Source organism: Rhipicephalus sanguineus, chromosome 6 (assembly GCF_013339695.2).
Source record: "Rhipicephalus sanguineus isolate Rsan-2018 chromosome 6, BIME_Rsan_1.4, whole genome shotgun sequence".
Taxonomy (NCBI): domain Eukaryota; kingdom Metazoa; phylum Arthropoda; class Arachnida; order Ixodida; family Ixodidae; genus Rhipicephalus; species Rhipicephalus sanguineus.
Genome location: NC_051181.1, coordinates 71,308,954 through 71,330,854, shown reverse-complemented (window position 1 = coordinate 71,330,854; position 21,901 = coordinate 71,308,954). Strand labels below are relative to the sequence as shown.

The window sequence follows — 21,901 nt, the reverse complement described above, 5'->3', positions numbered from 1 at the left end:
AGACCCTGGCACTACTTTTTCACCGGCAAGCTCCATTGACGAGCGGCCACTGCTCTGGCGCTCCGAATTATTCTGTGGGCACTTGTACGTATGCAGAGCAGCAGGTGCAACAAGACAGAGTTATTTGTTCTGAACAATAACTTCTCTAATGGCTGCAACAATCTGTGTGCTGGAGTGAAGAAGAAAACAGTAACTGCAATGCCGTGAAATGGCATCAATCAGTCACTTGTTTCCAAATCTCAGTATAGTACCTGGCACGTACAACATGAATGGAACAACATAAAAAATCTAATACACTGGTACACTCTTAGACACCAGCATTTGCAGATGTTGCGCACATTTACCAGGCTGAATATAGGAACATTGCCAATGGTTGCTCTAAATGATGCACAATTAGAGTGATGGTAGTTATGCTAAAGACCACAAGGATGCATTACAAGTGCTCCAAACTTCATTACTGCATCCTCACACATCTAGAAATAGGTGTATCTGCCAAATAAACTTATTTTACAGGCTTTCAGTGCAGTCCATACTGTGTCTACGCATCTATGCAATGAAGGAAAGAAGAGGTGTAAGTTGCAGGGGGAATAGGAAGCGCTCCCCCCCTACTCTTACATCAGTATCTAGTCACTGGAAGCTTAGCAACACTCCCCCCCCCCCCTCCTGGCTGCATACCATAGCAGCTCTTATTAGCACCTGCAGTTTGTTCTAGAGATGTATGAACTTGAAGCAACCGTTTACAGACTTTCAAGTTTTGATCACAACAATGGCAAATATGGTTTTTGTGCTTTGCTATCAATGCCCAATTACTCCATTAGTCTGGCGCAACCTCCCCTGTCCATTTTCCCAGTTGAAGAAGCTGTGTTGCCAAGAAAATGGAAAACATACAGCTCTGCAACAAAGAAATAACCCAGCTTGAAATTTTTTTGAACAGCATGAAAGTAGAAGTGTGTATTCAATATACTGTACATGGTATTCCAACTTGCACTGTGTCACAGTGTGTCCAGAACAAAGCTCTGTCTCTAGAAATATTAAACATAGTAAGTCAACGCACATCTTAAACACCGTGTGTGAGAGCATCAGGTGCTATGGTACCAAGGAAAGCATATTAACTGCTTTTGTTCTAATCCTGTCACTTTGCAGACGATGTTAAAGACTGCTGCTGACAATAAAGAAAACCACAAGTGGAACATGTGCATCAGCAGCATCCATTGCTCAGCCTCACAGGAGACCAAGCCTTTCTTAACATTCAAGCCCGAGCGTGCTCATTCAATCAAATGTAGAGCAACAACGTGTTTGAGCTGGAAAAGAAAACAAGCATTTTCTTGTTTCTTTACAATTAGCCAAACAGCAAGGCTCACTATGTACAAACAAAAAATGAATACAGTCCATCTGAAGTGCATTCACTCTGCACTGTCATCTTCTGCTGCCTTAGGCCTCTTTTGTGCGCTGGCGCCATTTTCAGCTTCTACGCAGTCTTCTGCCTCCCTCTTTGCCGCGGATGTCGACGGAGCGGCCGATGGATCTGAAGAGCTGGCTTTGGCTTTTTCATCCTCGTCGGCTTCCAAGTAGTCGTCCCACTTTTTCAGTCGTTCCTCGAGCTCCTCTTCCGTCTCGAAAATCTTGTAGCGCGTTCGACCATCCCACGTCTCGGCCGACAACTGGCGCTGGGCGAACCACCGGCCGTTCATTCTGCTGATACAGGCATCCGCCTCCTCGGGCTCCTTGAAGGTCACCGTGGCGATGCCCTCTGGATGCCGCTGAAACACAAAGTGTGCTCTGGATGAGAAATTCTTAAGCTAGTGCCAGGAGAGTGTTTCCCGCGTTCTTTTACGTCAGCAAACTACTTATTGCCCCTCAGAAAGAAGTTCAGAAGAATATGTTTCCAAAACTACTTTTAGTACACTAGCTGTGCTACCAAAAAGAAATACATGAACTCACTACAACGCTTTTTTCTACCTGAAACAATGCAAGAGACATGTCTGTCTGCTTTCACTTGGCTAGATTTGCTCCCAGAGCCACAACATCAAAATAACACGCAGGTGAGAGTGCGCAGCCCCATATGACACAGGCACGGCAACAATTTCTTTGTTAACTTACCGGTCATTTGATAACAATAATTTTCACGGTTTTAGTGCGAAAACCAAGATATGATTATGAGGCACACTATAGAGAAAGACTCTGGATTAATTTCAACCACCTGAGATTCCTTTACTTGCACCTAAATCTAAGTATACGACGGGCCTCTAGCACTTTACCTGCAGGGAGACATGACAATCGCAGCGAGATCAAATTGACATCTTTCGGTTCGGGCGAGCAGCCCAGCACCACAGATCGCATCACCATGGCAGCTAATTTATTGATCATTAAACAATGGGTCGAGTTATCGGTACATTAGGCTTGAGTTTGCACCTTTAGAGAATCATTAGACCATTGATATTACACGACCTGTCTTGCACTTGAAGACATGTTTGCATGTTTGCATGAAGCAGTATACAAAACTACCGCCCTAAGATTTCCGAGCTTTGAATAAAAGTACGCTCTTGCTAAAAACGCAATTGACTGAGAAAATCGCGTAATTCTATGAGTGTTTCATGAGAGCGTAAGCTTTTGCACGTGCTTTCCTTAGTGTTACCTAAAGGCACTCTCACTTTTCATTCAGCTAAGCTGCACAGCACTTGGAAGATGTTATGAAATAGATTTACGCAGAAAACACCACAAGTGCTGACGGAACACGGAGAAAGTGATGACACAAGACACAGTGCCTGCACAGCAGCATGGAATCTCAAATCAGGGGTCGCCGAGGACAATGCCGCAGGCCACAATCCTTTGCGACAGTCTTGTTCTGCTACACACATGTTCTGCCTTCGGAAGAAAGCGACTTTAGTATCAAATGTCTTCCTCATTATCTGTTTCTGCTCTAACGTGAAAATTGACACCAACTGCTTACTGACACAAGGGCTTATTTTGTTATTTTTATGTAACTAGTCCGTTGCACACAGAGCCACTGCCTCGTGCAAGTGCGCCCTGATGTCTCGGAACCTTCCAGATTCTGTTACAATCTTCTTATTGGCCTGAGCGCGAAAACGCGAACAGTTGAGATTATTCTGGAACTAATGCAGCCACAAGCGATAAGGCTTGAATGTTCGATGCCTCATGTATACAGTGAAATTTCGGTATAACGAACTTCAGGGGACCGTGGAAAAATGTTCGTTATTCTGAAAGGTCGTTATAGTGAAAGCCCACAAATTTACCATAACAATAGAATTTCAGTAACGCAAACGTCCTACCTTTGCAACGGTACATCCTTGAACTCGTTTCTCACAACACAATGCACACGTGAACGTCAGACAAGGCACGTTTATTTGAAATAGTCCGTGATCGTTTTTTGATGGGTGCAGCACAAACTCTGCATCACGAACGATTCTAGACAGTCCGCATTTTTATGCGCCGCTTCAGTCGCTGTTCCGCTTTTTTCTATGAATATGCGGAGTTTCCTCAAGTAGTCCAACGCATCTGTGGCCGACACAGACTCGTCGCGATCTTCGGGTGCTACCGTGACATCGTCGTCCATGTCATCGCTGCAATCCTTTTAAGGCCCAACTGCATGCACGCGAGTTTTGAGCGACGGCCGACAGGATTTGCTGTCGTGGAGGGCCAACCGTCGCTTGTCGCGTTGCAGGTTTTTCGAAAGCCAGAAAACATCGCTTATTGCCCGGAAGTAAGCATGACGATATCCGGCAACATGGCAGCATCTCTGACCCTCGCTTCGGTTGCAATTTGCTCGTGATGCTTCCAATCGGCGCGTACTTCAAGGAATGCAAGTTATAGACTACCTTCTTTACAGCCCTATCTCACGCGGAGAGCGAGGCAGCGGCCGTATTTTGTCGTTAATTTTAATCGACGGTTCGTTTTGATGTTTCGGTGGTAGCTTGCTGCATTGGTGGTAGCTTGCTGCAATATCAACATCGTCGTCGTGTGAGGTAGCCCTTCTCCCTGCGAAGCAACTATGTGAGGCACTGCGGCTTTTCTTAAATGTTCTATGACAGCAAAAGGAAACGTTGTCGAGATGCGCCTCGTGGACTAACCCCAACAAAACGCAGTTTGCAAAGTGCGACGTAGCGTAGGCAGCGTACGCTTCTGGGCGCCCCATGGGATCACAGCAGATACTACTGCCGCGGTTAAACATAAGATTGCGAAAAAGGAAGTCACGAAACGCTTTTATGGCATCCTTATCTCAAACAAGACAATAATAAATTTGGCATGTTGTCATTCATCTACTCTGTAATTCTTTTTCGTAATTTGCCTGCGTGCACGCAATAGTTTTAATTGAGCAACCGTGACACTTTGTCACGAACATGTGGGTGTTCCCGTCACGACAGCGCCACGGAGCCCGTTTGTCACAGTCGCCTTCGCTCGAAAGTCGCGTGCAATGCATGCGGTTGGGCCTTTACAAAACCTGATGCGCTGTCGCCTCTGCAACGGAGGAAAAAAAAAAAAAAGTTTTCCGCCCGCGTCTTTCTCCTCCCGCACCATCTCAGGTTTTTGCGGGAGGGCGTCCGCTCTTCGCGCTGCGTCGTCTGCTACCTTACAGCTCCGACTGCCATGACCGATACACTGAAATCTAAGAATCCTCGCATTTCGGGATATAAGTTCGTAGTACTGAGGTGTTGTGAAGATTACACGAGAATTAAATAACGATCGTTATTCTGAAATGTTCGTTATTCTGAAGTTCGTAGTAGTGAAATATTTTTACATTGAAACTATAAGCAGTCGGCACAGGATTTCTTAAAAGTTCGTTAATTTGAAATGTTCGTTAATGTGGTGTTCGTTGTAATGAGGTTTTACTGTAAATGCCAACGCACCTTGCTGGAAATCAGTTTTATCGATGGCCGACGCTCTGTTTGCCACTATCAGTGTAAGCGTGTATCGCTTGTAGTTTGACTGCATTTTCCGGCCATAAGTTCGGCCAAATAAAGAGTTTAGTCTAACACGTTGACTGCTGCTTTCGTTGACATCACAGCCCCATGACATCTGGTGGAGGTGCTATTCATTCATGTTCCGGACGCCCCCGTCAAGCCATGAACCCAGCCCCCATCGCAAAGAAGACACTTACACCATCAATGACAGTTGTGCCAGCCGCAGACTGAAAGGACTACCCACACAATACAGACCCCTACCGGACAAGCCAAAAGCCACGGCGACAAAGACAACAGGCCCAATGATGGCCGCAGCGTCCCCTGCCGCGATAGAGATGCAGTCGCCCAGAGAGCCGCCGACATTCCGTGGTTCGCCATGTGAAGACCCCGAAATGTGGCTGGAGACGTTTGAAAGGGTCGCAAAATTAACAACTGGAACTCCGAGGACAAGCTGCATCATGTGTACTTCTACCGGGAGGAAGCAGGAAGGACATGGCTCGAGAACCGGGAGTCCACACTTCGAACCTGGGACCTATTTTGCAGTGCTTTCTTGGAGACGTTCACAAGCATCGTCCGAAAGGAAAGAGCCGCGGCCTTACTGGAGACACGGATGCAACTCCCGAACGAAACCGTGGCCATCTTCGCGGAAGAGATGACCAGGCTGTTCCGCTACACCGACCATACCATGCCTGAAGAGAAGGAAGTTCGCCTTCTCATGCAAGGAGCCAAGCAGGAGCTCTTCACTTGGCTGGTGCGGAATCCACCCAAGACCATCCTGCAATTTTTGTCGGAGGCAACGACAATCGAGAAGACTCTGGAAATGCGCACCGGACAGTACAATTGCCACTTACTCCAAGACAGCACAGCTGTTCACGCCCTCGGCTCTGACGATTTGCGCGAGTTGATCCAATCACCGAGGCGAAAGCAGCGCGTAGGGACGAGTACGAACAGACACAAGAAAAAGCACAGACACAGGCGCTGACTAACAACTGAAGTTTATTGCTCATACGCCAGGAAAATAAATAGCACGTATCAACAAAAAACCAATGTGAAGAGAGGCACAGCAAAAGAAGCAAGGCTTGATAGGACACTCAAAGCAGTTAGCCAGTGGGACCGTGTTTATCTAGCCCTTGATAGGAAGGCTAGCTCTTTATCTAAAAGGGCTATTGATGGGGCGCTTACGCAGCTGTCCTGTAATTTCACGATATTTTGGGCCTCCATGATTTCTCGGGTTACTTTATCGCTGGACCTGCGCAATACTTTCGTGTTGTTGAATTGGGGCGCGCATTCACAATCTCGGCAGTGGATGCCCAGGTGTCCTGAAATTCGCACAGTCACATTGTATTTATGTTCTAACAATCTTTTGTTAAGGCATCGGCCGGTCTGGCTGGCGTAAGTGCGTCCGCAAGACAAGGGAATGGAATAGACGACTCCCTCAGTACATGACACGAACTTGTTGCGGGGATTAGTGGTGCAGCCAACCTTCGTCCGACCCATCTGATTCACACGGTCAGGAGCTGAAAACAGAACGTGTATACCATTTCTGCTGCCTATCTTTCTCAGGTTGTGGTACGTAGGGAATGACCGCACACTTCTTCTCTTTGTCTCTTGTGCGAGTCTTATCTGTCCTTAACACTGTTTCTGCCACTGAGGATAGGAGTGTTACCAGGTACCCGGCCTGTACAAGATGGCACTTCTGGTTCAAAAAGCTGTTTTTTAGCTTGTGCTCGCACGATTTCTTGATAGCACTGGTGAAGCATGAATGTATGATGCTGCGCTTAACCAACTTCGAGTGGGCTGAATCGAAGGGAAGGATTGGTTTGTTAGCCCGAGGCTCAAATGCCCAGCACACATGACTGCTGGTGAAATATAAACCTAATTCTAAAAATCTGATGAAACCATAATCAAGGGGTTTAAAACACTTAAAAACTGAGAAAGAATACTTGGAGCCTCCAAATTCTCAACTGCTGTCTGGAAGCCATCCTTGACTCGACCTATTATTCAACAGCCACAACGTCACTGCTCTGGTCGACACTGAAGCTGACTATTCCATCGTCACTGGACCGTTCGCCACAAAGTTGAAGAAAGTTAGGACTGCTTGGCAAGGCCCCGTAATCCGGACCGCTGGAGGCCACCTAATTACGCCGGCTGGTTATTGATGGTGAGTCCGGTTATTGATGGTGACTCTTGTGTCTGCAACACAAGAGTCACCATCAATAACCGGACTTATCCTGTGAGCTTTGTAATCTTACACCATTGCTCCAGGGATGTGATACTTGGGTCCATGGACTTCCTAAGTCACCACGGTGCCGTCATCGATCTGAGGTCTGAGTCAATAACACTAACCTCAGAAAAGGTGCTGCCGCCCCACATGACCCCAGGAAACCCCGTATAGAATGTGATAGAAGAGCACACTGTCCAGCATCATCATTTCCGTCGGCACCGAAGCACCCGCAGACCTTGAAGGCGTCATCGAGGGCGATCAGCAGCTGCTTCTGAACTATCAGATTTGCACCGCAAGAGGCATAGCCGAGCTGCGTGATGGCAAAGCAAAGGTGGTGCTGACAAACTTCAGCCACGAATATAGGCACCTCAACATTGGTACGACAGTCGCCTACATTGACAAATTCGTGGACGCCAGCAATACTTTCGCCCTCTTCGATGGTACCGAACCTGGCTCAACGGATCGAGGTCCCCAGCCAGATTTCGACGTCAAACCGAGCCTCCCGAGGCACAAGCAAGATCAGCTCAAAGCCCTGCTCCCGAATTTCAAGGACTGCTTCTCGTCGTTGTCAAGAATTCGACAGACCCCAGTTGCGAAACATCACAACAGAAGAAAGTGCCCGACCAATCTGTCAGACCCCGTACAGAGTTCCAACGAAGAAAACCTCGACGTGACTGTCTACCTTACGCGCGTCAAAGAAGCCCAAGAACTCGCCCGCCTACGCATCAAGAAGCGCAGACAACTGACAGTCGCCGTTACAATCTTCGACGACGCTTCGTCGAATACCAGCCCGGCGACCGTGTTTGGGTCTGGACGCCGATACGCCGACGTGGACTTCGTGAAAAACTTTGGCAATACTTCGGGCCATACAAGGTGCTTCGACGTTTTGGTGCTCTAGACTACGAGGTCATCCTGGACGGCATCATGAATTCTCAGCGGTGGTACGCACGACCTGAAGTCGTCCATGTCCATGTCTTCACGAGTCATATGCTGCAAAAATTTTTCGAATCCGTCAAGTCTAAGTGGTGTTACCAAATTATAGAGATCACGTTCCGCAGCTTTCTCCCTCAACTCAACGCCGCGAGCGCGCGGAAAGCTAGGCAGCGAGTCGACGAAGGGAGCGCAGAGGAGCGAGGCTCCGCCCAAGAGCGCCGGCGGAGTTTTTTTCTTCATTTTTTTCTCTCTGACGTCTGGGCGCAACCACGTGGTCTGTGCCGCCACTTCCGGTTGGCTTGCGTCGTTCTCGTCGAGCGGAGTCGATCGCACTGTGTATCGCGCGTGCTTGAAAACTGCGTGTCGGTTTGGTAATGTTGGGTGTGCACCTCGAACGCCGTAGTGTTTTCATCGCTCTGCCAACCATGGAAGCAAACGTGCGCGCTCGTTTGGAACGAATGACAGCTGAGATCGGTTTCGGCCCATACTCCGATACACCGCCTCGTAAGACGGCACTGGCAGACGACCCCGAAGCGCCACCATTACCGGACGCCAGCATTGTTATCGGAGACACGCTGCGCCCGTGCCTCGGTCGGTCGTGAGAACGTGCCGACGATGCAGTTCTCAGCTGACGAGGCAACACTCGAACGGCTGCCACTCTCAACGGCAACCGGCGATGGTCAAAAGCAAAGAAATATTCACGTTTTCAGCACTGCGCATGGCGAAGAAAACGGAACCACGCAACTACGAGCAGACGAGCTGTCGGTGAGACCGGAAGTGCTAATATTAATGTTTGTTCGGTGTTTTTAACGCGATAACATAATAAAAACATACATATTATCTACTTATTGAACTCAAAATTAACAACGAAAGTAATAATGAGGGTGTTATCGTGATTATAACATCAGCCAATGGTGGAACTGCGGACAATCATGCGATATTTTGCGGACTAATACATCATTTGTCGAGAGAAGAGGGAGCGATTTTCAGCTGACTTTGAGAATTTATTGTAAATTCCAGGCCGTGCGCATCGCTATAATATTTGGCTCGCGTGTTCTCGGGAGCCTCGACTACCGATCGGCAGCGCTTTTTGAGCATGCTCGAAAAGTGTTGCAGGGCCCCTTTAAGCTGTTTTATACGTGTTAACGAACCAGAGGACACTGCTTTTTTTCTTTATCGTTAGAGTTTATTTGCGTATGCAGTTATTTCCCCCCTTCCGTGTTCTGTTACAAGCATCGGGACGATGCTTTTTCAAAGGGGACCAATGCTACGCGCGCTTTTTTTGTTATTTTTATGTAACTCGTCCGTTGCACGCGTAGCCGCTGCCTTGCACAAGCTGCGCCCTGATGCCTGGGAACCTTCCAGATTATGTTACAACTTTCTTACAGCCTTGAGCGCGAAAACGTGAACAGCCGAGATTATCCTGGATCAAACGCGGCCACCAGCGATAAAGCTCGAATGTTCGATGCTGCATGTATAAATGCCGATGCGCCTTGCTGCAGGTCAGTTTTATCGGTGGCCAACGCTCTGTATCGCCGCTATCAGTGTACAGTGTGCATTGCTGTAGTTTGACTTCGCGTTTCCCGGCCACAAGTTCGGCCAAATAAGGAGTTTAGTCTAAACACGTCAACTGCTGCCTTTGTCGACATCACGACCCCGTGAGACGTCACGGAATGTCGCGTAGTTCTATGAGTGTTTCATGAGAGTATAAGCTTTTTTTGTTTTTTTGCACGTGCTTTCCTTAGTGTTACCTAAAGGCACTCTCACTTTTCATTCAGCTAAGCTGCACAGCACTCGAAGATGTTATGAAAAAGATTTACAAAGAAAATACCACAAGCCATAGAGTTTCATAGCATAACACCTAAAGGGGAATCTGGCGCCAGTGTCTACGTGGGCTTCTTGAGCGGCGCTTCAACCACCCCAGGCAGCACAGCACATTGGTCCAATATTGTTTATACGTTGGCAAATGATGGCCCAATGATGGTCCATACAAACCACTATAAAACCAATGTTGGCAAGCCAGCCTACAAGGATGCCAATAATGGTCCATCTTTGCCAGCCAACATACAATATTGGTCGTGCTATTCTTTGAGGTTGGCAACAACGACCCATGGTTCCCGATGTAAATACAATATTGGCAGAACCAGGCCGTATGGATGGCAATATTGGGCCAGCTTATCCGTTGGTAAAACAATATTGGTTAAGTAATGTCAGTAGATTGGATATATTATCCAGTCAATCTGACTGGTTAAACAATATTGGGCGGCCAATGCTACGCGCCGGACAATATTGTCCAGATTTACACGTTGTCGCTCCAATGTCTTAAACACTGGGAAGCATATGCATGATTAATCGGCAAGAATGTTTTTTCCCCTTTTACTATCACTGAGGGAAGGTTAGCCCGAATCGAGCCACCACCTGCATGCACGCTATTATGAAAATCACTTTGTCCGGCATCCAGCGCACCTCAAAGAAGATTTCTGCTTACTTATCACCATAGGCGTGCGCAGGGTTCCCCATTAGGGGGGGGCCAAAGGTTCGTCGCAGCGTCCCCCACCCTACTAAGAGGTTCGTCCGAATTAACCGGGTTGCGGACAGGTATGGCCGAATTAACGAGAGTGTGATGCCGTTAAACAATAAACATGCTTGCAGGGACCAGAGAACGCGTCCTAATTATCCGACTTTCCGAATTAATAAGTGTGGAATTAACGAGCTTTTACTGTATAAAGATGGCAAAAACAGTCCATCGTTGTCAGCCAACAAACAAAACTGCAAATTCCAATCTATAAGAAAGGGAACAATGGCGCACACAGGGTCTCGATTTTTAGGTTGGCATTTAGTGTGGCACAAAATATATGCAAAATAATTGGACAAAATTCGTTTTACAGATGTTGAGCAATGTAAAATAAGTACCAAGTTCTCAACTGAGTTTTGCGCGCTGTTGGAAATACATCTATGAGAAAGGAAACACAAAACAAAATCTCACTTTGCAATGCTTGTTGAAAGTTAACGTTGTGTGATACAGCCAGCGTATACATCGCAACTGTATAAAAACAACCAAAAACCCTACTTTTACACTGATTGAAGCTGTACATAGCGTTGACGAGTTAATGGAGTAGAATAGAAGTCATCTGCTTCGCAATGGGCCTCTGCGCTGGTGCGCCTTCTGCGCACCGCACACGCACCGAAATTATTCTCACGGCTTTATTAGCGGCAAACAATCAAAACATTTCATGTGACTTCAACCACACTGTGTATTTTCGTGTTTGCTACACGACTGGTTGAATTACATGATTATAACTTCTTTGTGTGCGCGCTACAGCGACGTGCTGTCCAAGACTACGGTATCGCCCGCGGAATCTTTAAATGATCGATGAGTTATGTTTGCACTTTCAACGCTTCACACAACCAGACGTGTTCACTTTGAATAAATGTTCTCGGTGATCGGGAGGCCGGAGAAGCAGCGCGGCGCCATGTTTTGCTCCGGAATTCGTCCTCTCCTCGCGGCAGTGGGGCAGCGCGGTGGTCGCTGGTCATAAAACACTTGTCACTTGACGGCTGCTCCGCCCACGACGGTTCGGTTCAATGCCTGTGACAACGAGGGAGGGGGGGGTTGAGGTTGATGGCGGGAGACAACGGCAGCTCGGAAGATGCGTACGCGTTTCGGCCCCTTCTGGCCGGCGGCTATTCTTCGTCAGTCAGTGGCGGTTACTTTCCCTCGTTCGGGCTCCCAGCTTCGGCGGGCGCGCGCCCCTGAGTATTCAGTCGAGAGTCATCGGGAAAAAACGGAGTCGGATACCGAGACAGGATGCCACGATTCTACGGATACCGAGATTCGACGGCGATGCCACAGTGAGAAGGCAGCTGCCCTGTTCTTCATCGGACCTGACTGTTTTGACTTTTGAAGAGCGATCCGCAGATGAGCGCCGATGTGTTCTGACAACTCGCAAACTTTCCGCCGGATTTTTGTGTTCGTATCGCGTTCAGTAAGTTGTTTTTCTCCTTCGTCGCATGTTACTTTCCGGGTTCGTAAGTGAAATGTGTGCTGCGTTTATTATTGTCTACATTACCGCGTAAGTTTTTTTAAATTTGCTAGTTTGTGAATACCGATGTGGGGGGCTTTATTGTGCGCTTCGAAGTAGGTTGGTTAAGTTCTCGCCCTCAGCGATGTTGTCAGCATTTGCGTGTGCTATTTTGTTCTTTTCTCGCGTTGTAGTGCGTCAGCTTAACACCCTTTTTCATTTGCCCTTCGCTGCTGGATTCGCGCAAAGAAATGATGGATTTGTAACACACAAATTTTTATTAGTTGTGAAGTTGTCGCAGACTTTCAAGCTCTTGCTGCAGTCACCTTTTAATTAATAAATAGGCGATGAACTTTCTGGTAGTTCAAGGTGGTTATGGATCTCGGCTGTATCGAATGTCTGTTCACGTGTAAATGTTCATTTCTTTCATTTTGTATCACGCTTCGCTTTTCACTGACTTCCTTTTGAACCTTCGGTGAACTGACAAATCAAATAAGCGCTAACACCTAGGGAGGCTGTGTGTGTTTGTGAGTGGTCCCGTTTCCCCGATTTCTAATATAAGGACGTTATTGAAGGTAATTAGTGTAGGTTCTGTGCAGCTGTTATCTGCCAGCAAGCGGTCAGCAGAACAAAGCGCGAAATGCGAAATTATTTTCAAAACTTGCAGTATCTTTGCCATATGTATACATGCAGAATAAACTTGTGTGTACTCTCAGCTTTTGTACGCTGATTATCCCTGCTGCTTGCCTAAAAGCAAAAGCGTGGGAAACATTCATTTATTTACGTGCACAAAAATCTACCTCACGTTAAACTACACATTCAGTGGAAAATGTTTTCATTTCCAGCGTTAAACGCTGGAAATGAAAGAACGCGATGGTGCAGCCAACGATAAAGGCTGGCAAAAAATATTGGAGCTGCCAATATTTATACAATGTTGGCGATACGTACGACGAACAATGTTGGCTACAGCCATCCTTGCCATTATTGGCGATATGTTGGACGGACAATGTTGGCTACAGCCATCCTTGCCATTACTGGAAAATCATTGGCATCCAATATTGGACCAATGCACATTTAGGTGTAGCAAACCCCCAAAAGCCAACGCAGGACCAATATTTCTGCCTATGTTTACCAACATTGTTCCGAGATTGGTCCAATGCCGGCGTGCTGCCTGGGACCATGGGAATGATGGGAAGTACAGGCTTCGGATCTGCTTCGGATGGATTAGGTTCTTGAGATTCGTGACGCTTGTTTGCCGAGTGTAAAACAAAGAGATATGATGTTATTTACAATTACAACTTGCTTGATTCTTTTGTACGTAAAACTTGTTACAAAAAGTTTGCGTAACCGTGAGATGGAAGTGGAACCTGGGCACATTCAACCACCAGGGTGTGCATTGCTCTGCACTTGCGTTCTAGATTTGGCATCACGATAGAATGAATTATTTTTTTTTTTTTTACAACACATAACATGCTTGTTTTTCCCTTGAAAGTACGCATTATCTATTTATGGAAATAATACTACTGTATTGAGTGAGAAACAGTTAACGTATCGTCCGCTGCGATGCCAGGTGCGTCTGTCCAAGTGGCCTGCCTTCAACGCATCTCCCGTTTTGTTGTGAAGTCATGTCAGAGAAACGTGACGGTGCGTCTACTGAGCTTCGTCGTCGTTTTGCAGTCGATTTGAATGAGTTTTGGGAAGACGCGCTTATCAAAAAAACAGGAACTCTATGCAATTTCCTGCACTGGCATGAAATGCTACATCTATGTGCATCGGTGAGTGCACGATGCTTTGCTAAAACTGTCAAAGACAACCTGTAAAACTGCAACGTCACAGCAAGCCAAGAGAACTTGTGGTCTTCAGCTTCTTTGAACAACAAAGGCACTGCTTGAGTGCTTTGTAACGCACCACACTACCTATTTCTCGTGAATAACGAAACTGAAACTGTAGAAAAAGATCTGTAGACAGTTCGCTAGGTAACACAATCCAATCCGAAGCCTGTACATCCCATCATTCCTATGGTGGTTGAACAATCGCAGCACCAGTGTCCTCTCCAGGTTACTGTATGAAACTCTATGCCACAAGTGCTGACGGAACATGGAGAAAGTGATGACACAGAGCAGCATGGAATCTCATATCAGAGATAGCTAAGGACAATGCCGCAGGCCACAATCCTTTGCGACAGTCTCATTCTGCTACCCATAAGTTCTGTCTTTGGAAGAAAGCAACTCTAGTATCAAATGTCTTCTTCACCATCTGTTTCTGCTTAAACATGACAACTGACACCACCTCCGTAACATTCAGTGCTTGTAAAGGGCACTTAGCCAAAAATTGCGTACCTTAAGCTAAAACACATCGGGAGAAAAATATCTTTTGTCAGATTGCCATCCACTGGATTCAGCTGCGCTCTCGCTCAACAACTCTCTGCGGTGCAAACGCGTGCCACTGCATCGCTGTTATACAGGAGCTGTTGTACGAAGGGCCAAATATGACTATGGTACATCAAAAAGGAGGGTGAGGTCGCAAAGCAGCCTTGTGGCTGGAGCTACCACATTCTGCATGAGCGGCAAAAGCATCTGTACACCGTGTTCTCTGGTGTTTACTTACGTCATACACGACCACCTTCTTGACCTCTCCGAACTGGCCACACTCTTCCCGAAGGTCCTTCTGGTACTCCAGAATCAAGGTAGGGTCGCTCTGCAAAATGCCAGAGTCCAAGACACAAGAACACCAAGTTCAACTATAAATTGGATGCTACTAAGCACAGACTGAGTTCTTAAACACATGGTAAGAAATTAAAGAATGAAAAAAAAAAAGATGTGCCGACATTCCCTTTACATAGCACTGGCCACTACATTAGATGACTGTGAGACGGAGAGGTCCAGTTACAATAAAATAGCACTGAATAAACCTAAGCTCGGATTTGGAAAAAGGTTGCTGCGAGCTTATTTAAGGCAAGTCAGCATACCTAGAAGAAAAATTTAGGCATGTCTCTCAGATCATTACATGGTAATTTTTGAATCTTTATGTGCAAAAACATTATATGATTATGAGGCATGCCACGGAGAAGTGTTCCAGATAATTTTTAGCATCTGGAGTTATTTAACGTGTGCTGTAGTCGCACAGTACACTGGCCTCTAGCATTTCACCTTTAATATGCGACTGAATCGGCCAGGATGTAACCAGCATCGTTTGGGTCAGCAGCCAGTCACTGTTACTACTGCACCACCATGGCAGCCAGTTATAAGTGAAGCCTTAGCAAACTACCAAGATGAAATAGCACTACACAATAAAAGACACGAAGCGTTAATTCAGTATGCCATGTGCAGGTGATTTTGATGACACAATGCACTCGTCCTCAGCAGTGGACCTTACAGACAATTGTGAAGAAGGGTTAAGAGAGAATAACTCCTGCAACCCTGAATAATGTTATGCAAAAATTCAGTTAAAATTCGATCTAATGAAACCCAATTTTACGAATTTTAGAGGAAGCTTGAGCTTCGCCTTCAACAGGAGAACAAGATAGCGTAATTGGACCCTGTCCATATCACCTTCTCAATTGCTAGCGTGGCTTTGCTTCTCATTGGTCACCTAAACCGTGCCACAAAGAAAGGAAAGTCTGTGAACCCGTAACTTGGCGCTTTAAAACTTTTTTTTTTTTTTTTCAAAACAATTTCAAGCATGGATGTGGCTCTGTGGTAGAATGCCTGCTTGCCATGGAGAAGTCCTGTGTTCAATTTTCACTCAAGCGGAAGATTTCTTTACTATTTCTTTATTTGCATCTATCTTGAATTTTCTCTCACAGACAACGCTGATTTTTCCCTCACAACCAACGATGCCGACACTAAAATTTATGTGAAATGAGCCCTTTAACGCTATCGTGTTAAAACACTTTCCATTCCCTGCCAGGTACCCATAGGGTTCAATGTTGTCTTCAACTCGAATTAACGCAGCTACCACAGCTCTAAACCCGATTTAACAAAGTTTTTCCGTAAACAAACGAGTAAAAGATGCAGTGATGGGTTTAGGAGTGTGTTGCAACTATATCGCATTAAAACATCTTGCCGCCCTATTCCCGATCCTAGTTTTCTTTTGGCGAGGCTGCAGGAAGTAACGGTCCCTAGTGCTTTTATGGACCGTAGGGGCAGCTGGAGTTTGTTCCTCTAAATATTCCCACAGGAACACTACAAGTGTTACACTTTCATAATTTCATCGTTCATGTGACAGACGGACCTGATCAGCTCCTCGCAACCTTCTTGCTTGGCCCAATTACACAATCCCTGCATTCCTTCTCTCCATCTTTGCGTATCGGCAGCTTGGGAGGCTCCATGTCTGGGCTGCCCTCGTAGACATTTCACATGTGGATGCGTGTATTAGTGGCAAATAAATTGGCACGGTAGCTTTCGGGTGTTGCTACGTTAAAATTTTAGATTTGAAAGGACCAGAAAATCCATTTTTCGATTCTATGAACTTCCCGATTTAATAAAATAATTTGAGCGCAGTCACCACTTCGTTAAATCGAGTTCAAACTGTAATTTCCACATTGTAGTGATGGTAGATAACCAAACATTTTCAGAACTGCGAGCTTATGAATCTTCACTTCTGAGTGCACAAACCTTATCAGAAAAGCACGTAACGCTCAAGTCAAAATGACAGCAGTGTGAAAACTTGTTGGTGGTCGAACCTGCCTATGTGTACATTTGCTAGTATTTATACGGCTCGGCGTGTATTATAATGTTATCACCTGGTGACACTATTCACCCTGCGCGCACAATCCAATCATACAGGCCTCTTCTGCAGTAGAATTCGCAGCAATGTTCAAGATATCTTTGATACCACAGTCAAAGCCGCTTATAACACACATCTTCAGAGTACTTGGTGTGGCAGATAGATAAACTATTGCCCGATAGTCAAGGCATGATCATATAAGACTTTTGTACAGGTTCATGAGACACTTTCTGTTGCAACCTCAGGTTGTGCGCATGTATTCAAGTGCAATAAATATTCCACTGTTAAAACTGACAACTGTCCTGCTTCCATTGAAAAAGAAAAAACAAAAACAGAGGAATGAGGCTGGCAGAGCCGATGTTAAAGCGGCAATGCCACTGATACCCCCTTGCCTCTTTCTTCTGACTGTGGACTGTGTTAGCTCGCTTACACATGAAAGTAGATCTGACTTCATGAGTGACACCAGGCACACAGCTCGGCCTATTATAATTCCGTGACTACAGCAGCCAATCTACATGCTTGTACATACAGAAGCGGTGACAGTCTACTCAAAAGCTGGATCCCACTGCTATTCTGTCTCGTAGAGCCGTTGTACCTGACGTACGTTACCTAGAAGATAGGGCAAGGAAGGCCATGCTATCTCCCACGCTATTGCATGAACGCTGGGAAGGAAGATGTGACAGGCACGGGACGTTGGGGTGGGAGAAGGCTTGAAACTCGGCCGATGTTATGAGCACACGGCTAGTGCGGTATTCAGATGGGTGTGGTGACTCGTACTCTTTTTTTTTTCTGCAATTTTGGGCATTAACTCTTTTTTTCTACAAGAAAACCCAGGAGCAAGGCCTTAACTGACAATACCTGACAATGCAGCATGGGAACATTCTGTTAAGCAGTGTATTTCACCGTAGAAAATACTATAAAAAAGGTCACAGGGTAGCAGGTGCTCACTATCAAATCCAATACACCGCGGACACTGGTATCATTACAAGTGGGATTGACTGCACGAGCTCATCTCATGCTAACAACTGGGTACACCATTGCAACAGTGATATCTTAGTGAAAACAAACACAATAAAGTAGAAGAACAATGCCTAGCAATGAGCTACAAATGCTAAGCACTCAAAGCCCAGCAAGTGGCATGAATACATGTGGAAGAGTCCCAATGTGAACTTGCCTCAAACTCTTTTGTGTCAAACATGTTCTTGAGGACCACGGTGCACTCGTGCTTGTCTCGCATGCCCCGCAGCTTCTCCGGCCGCCAATCAAACAACCTGTGCACACAGAGAGGCATGCAACAGTATAGCTCTCTTGACAGAACAGGTAGACAGAGAGAGAGAATAACTTTATTCGCGCATAAGCCCAATCATGTACAGACGGGTCCACTGTTAAAGGGAACACTTGCGTGCAAGGTATGTTCGGATTTCACCCTCTTGCAAAAGCATCGTGGCTTAGATTTGCATAAGACTACTGGTGGTTGACACTTGCGACTCCTTCTGACAGAACAGTGCCATGCAGGAACGAAGTTTCCCCATCCACTTGCCGTTAGGGGGCCAGCAATATGAAGGGTGCTCATTTGAATGTTTCCTTTAACAGTGGATCGTACTGTACGTTGAGGAAAGTGAGCCCTAGTCGTCAGTCAGGCCTGAAAGACTAAAGGGGACCCTACCGCACTATCTGAACATTGTCAGATACACTTGCAGCAATGTGTAATCAAGGCTCCCTTTAATACTTGAGCCAAATATTATTGTGCGGCATGCAGCGGGGAATTTACAATTTAATGTCAAGGAGAGAAACAAAATCTTGCTCTCTTCTTTGCAATGTTGTCGAACTCCATATACAGCAAGTGGGAGCAAGCAGGCCCGACAAGTACAGTAAAACCTCGTTAATTCAGATATCACGGGACCGGGAAAAAAATTCCATATATTACCAGAATGTCAAATTATCGAGAGTATAAGTAAATAATAAACAAATGTCTATTACAGCAATACACTTTCATTTTCTGCATGAATAGGCAAATTCTTTTCTTATTTCGCATAAGAGCAGTGTGAAAGCTACGATTCTCTTCCTCTTGCAATTTCCTTCATGATGCAAACGCGGCGCAAGACTCCCATGTCTTAGTTCATCCGAAATGTGCTCTGCACACCTCCCTTGTCACGTATCGTCGCCACCAACCCTGCCACGTGCATGTGACGATAATTTTTTCACCACCTATATAGGCCTCCAACGCTCAAGTTTGCGCAGCGCCGTCCACCGCCCCAGCGGAGAGAGGGGAAAGCTCCGGTAGCTCGGACGGGTCGCTCTTGCTTGGTTTTCTCATTGCGCGTGCGGAGAACGTGCTCCCCGGTGCGTTTATCTCGCATTTTTCACGCTATGGATGCCGTTCCTTCGTCGTACTCGAAAGCAGGCACGCAGTCTTGCTGCATTGTGAACTCTCACAAAAGTTTAAAAATGACGAAGAGCCGAAAACTGCTCGTCAAGTTCTACCATTTCCAATGCAAGCAGTGCGAGGAGCAGAGGCGTCAAGAGTGGATTATGGCAGTTCGCCGCGATGATTTCACGGTCTTGTCACCTTGAAGCAATTTTTGTCGTACACAGTATTACGAACTATTAACGGGGAGAAACGCGATTATCGTGCTCATTTGGAAGGGAAGTGCGTTTGTGAACCGAAGCTCCAACAAATAGACAGCCGCTGTACGTTTTGAGATTGTGCGCTGGCTTTCCGAGTCAACCATTTGTAATGTGACAGCAGCGGAGCATGTGGGCTTAATACACCACAGTTTAAATAACGTACCGTGAGTACTAAGTGTTTAATTCAGCTGATTGCGGTACATTTCCTGTCGCGGCTCCCTGTAAACATAATTAAGCTGCATGTTTGCACTGAGTGTTTATATTGGCCTTGCATGCGACACGCCGTGATTGCTTAGCAGGCTGAAGTGTTGCGCTGCTAAGATCGTGGTCATGGGTTCGATTCACGCATATGGCAGCTGCATTTCGATGGGAGCGAAATGCAGTAATGCCGGCGTACTTAGATTTAGGTGCACGTTGAAGAACCCCAGGTGGCCGAAATTAATCCGAAGTCCCCCACCAGGTGTGCCTCGTAATAATGTCATGCGTTCGACGCGTGTAATATATAGCCTTGCATGCGAGTGAGCCGCGGGCAATATACAGTTGCCGCTTTGGAAACGAGCTGAAAAAAGAACCAAGGCGGCAATTAAATTTTCTATGGCTTCGCGAATTCAGATGCGCTTATCATCGGGCACAAAGCTCGGCATAATCATAAACATGCGCGATCCCAGTGGATATTGTATAGTATGATGCTGACCAAGCGAGCTGTCGAAACAACCAAAGCGACATTCGAATAAGCGAACACGGTGCGTGATCAGGCGTCGATATTATTCGAAATGAAACACGCCTCTGCAAGAAACATGCATGGTCGAAATGGGCACGAAATATATATATATATATATATATATATATATATATATATATATATTTGCGCGTATCAATATGCTGTCAAAGGGAGCTCTAAAAAAATCCAAGGTGGCATTAAACTTGCGATCCGACGTTGTTATCATTTGATGCAAACCTCGGCAAAAGCGAAAATACCACGAAACTGAACACTGCGGATTGCGATGCAGCCAGTGACTCAACAGGGCAGGTGTAAATTTATGCTCTTCACACTGAGCTCATAATAAATTTAAAGCCACACGACAAACCTGGCATCCAAGGAATCGAAAAGTTATCAATAGAAAACGCATGCGAAAGCGTGGTGGATGTTTGCTGACAGCTCCGAGTAGACACGTGTGCCGCAACGAATGTGCGTTTTACCGGTAACATAATTACAGAAATCGCGCAGTCACCTCCCTATTCATGTCAAAGAAATGTGCCCGTCCAGCATCGGCACGCACGTAGCGCTCGCACAAACAGCATCGTCCTTGACGACCTGCTCGGTCCCGAAAAGGTGGTCGATCAACCGCCCTCCTCTGGTGAGATTCCCACCGTGAAAACGTCTTTTACATCTCTGGGATCTTTCTGAACCTTCAGAGCAAGCGACACGTGAAGTTGCACGTCCACGGCGAGCAGAAAACAGCGCGTGCAGGGTGCGTGAACGTGCTGAGACAGCGCTGTCAAAAGGCAGGCGCGGGGAAAGGAGCGACCGGCTTTTGCAAGAAAGGCGGTGAAACGCGTGCGACGCAGCGCCCCCTGGCCGAGCTTGGGAGGCCTATGGCTGGCAACAGATCGTTCATCCATCGTAATGTAGCAGGAGAGTTTTATGCAACCATACAGACTGCGGCTGAAATACTCTTCAACAGTTTCCGCCACGTCAGAAGCTGTCGCCATGTTTGAGTTTTGTGACAGTGCGCGCTTGCACCAAGTCAAAGTGAAACAATTGAGTACCCAGTTCGGAACAAAATGTGGTCACTGACGATGCAATCATAGGCAGCGCCCACGCAGTTGTGAAGGCACGCACACAGCACACGCACACAGAGTCGAAACAAAACTTCGAAGTGCCGTACCGCATCCGTGATGGACAAAACCATAATCACTAGCAATTAGGGGTGTGCGAATATTCGAAATTTCGAATATTTTTCGAATAGTGTTTGCTATTCGATTCGATTCGCACTGGAATTTTACTATTCGAACTATTCGAACTTCCCAAAAACAAATACAGTCAACATCCGATTGAAAGTGACCCCTTCAGATTTTCAATATGCTTCACCTCATTACACTCTCGTATTGCGGTAAAGCTGCCTTTCAAGCTCCGTTACGGTCGAACTTTGCCGAGACACAGTCAACGTCCGATTGGAAGTGGTCCCTAGATTTTCAATATGCTTCGCCTCATCACAACCCGGTATTGCGGCAAAGCTGCCTTTCAAGCTTCGTTACGGTTGAATTTTGCCAAGACACAGTCAGCGTTGATTGGAAGGGGTCCCTAGATTTTCAATATGCTTCACCTCATCACAACCCGGTATTGCGGCAAAGCTGCCTTTCAAGCTTCGTTACGGTTGAATTTTGCCAAGACACAGTCAGCGTCTGATTGGATTGGGTCCCTAGATTTTCAATATGCTTCACCT

At 46.4% G+C, this 21,901-nt stretch overlaps 1 protein-coding gene across 1 annotated transcript in view; it reads right to left on the bottom strand.

The window, feature by feature from the left end:
* Window positions 1–1,309: 1,309 nt before the first annotated feature.
* The window catches only part of LOC119395877 (HIV Tat-specific factor 1 homolog), a 64,913-nt gene continuing 44,321 nt past the window's right edge, over window positions 1,310–21,901 (bottom strand). The window contains exons 5-7 of the mRNA XM_037662882.2: window positions 18,001–18,097; window positions 14,706–14,795; window positions 1,310–1,760 (exon numbers count right to left, since the gene is read on the bottom strand). Of these exons, the coding sequence (XP_037518810.1) occupies window positions 1,404–1,760; window positions 14,706–14,795; window positions 18,001–18,097 (544 nt within the window). The 3' untranslated portion in view covers window positions 1,310–1,403. The remainder of the gene's footprint in view (window positions 1,761–14,705; window positions 14,796–18,000; window positions 18,098–21,901) is intronic.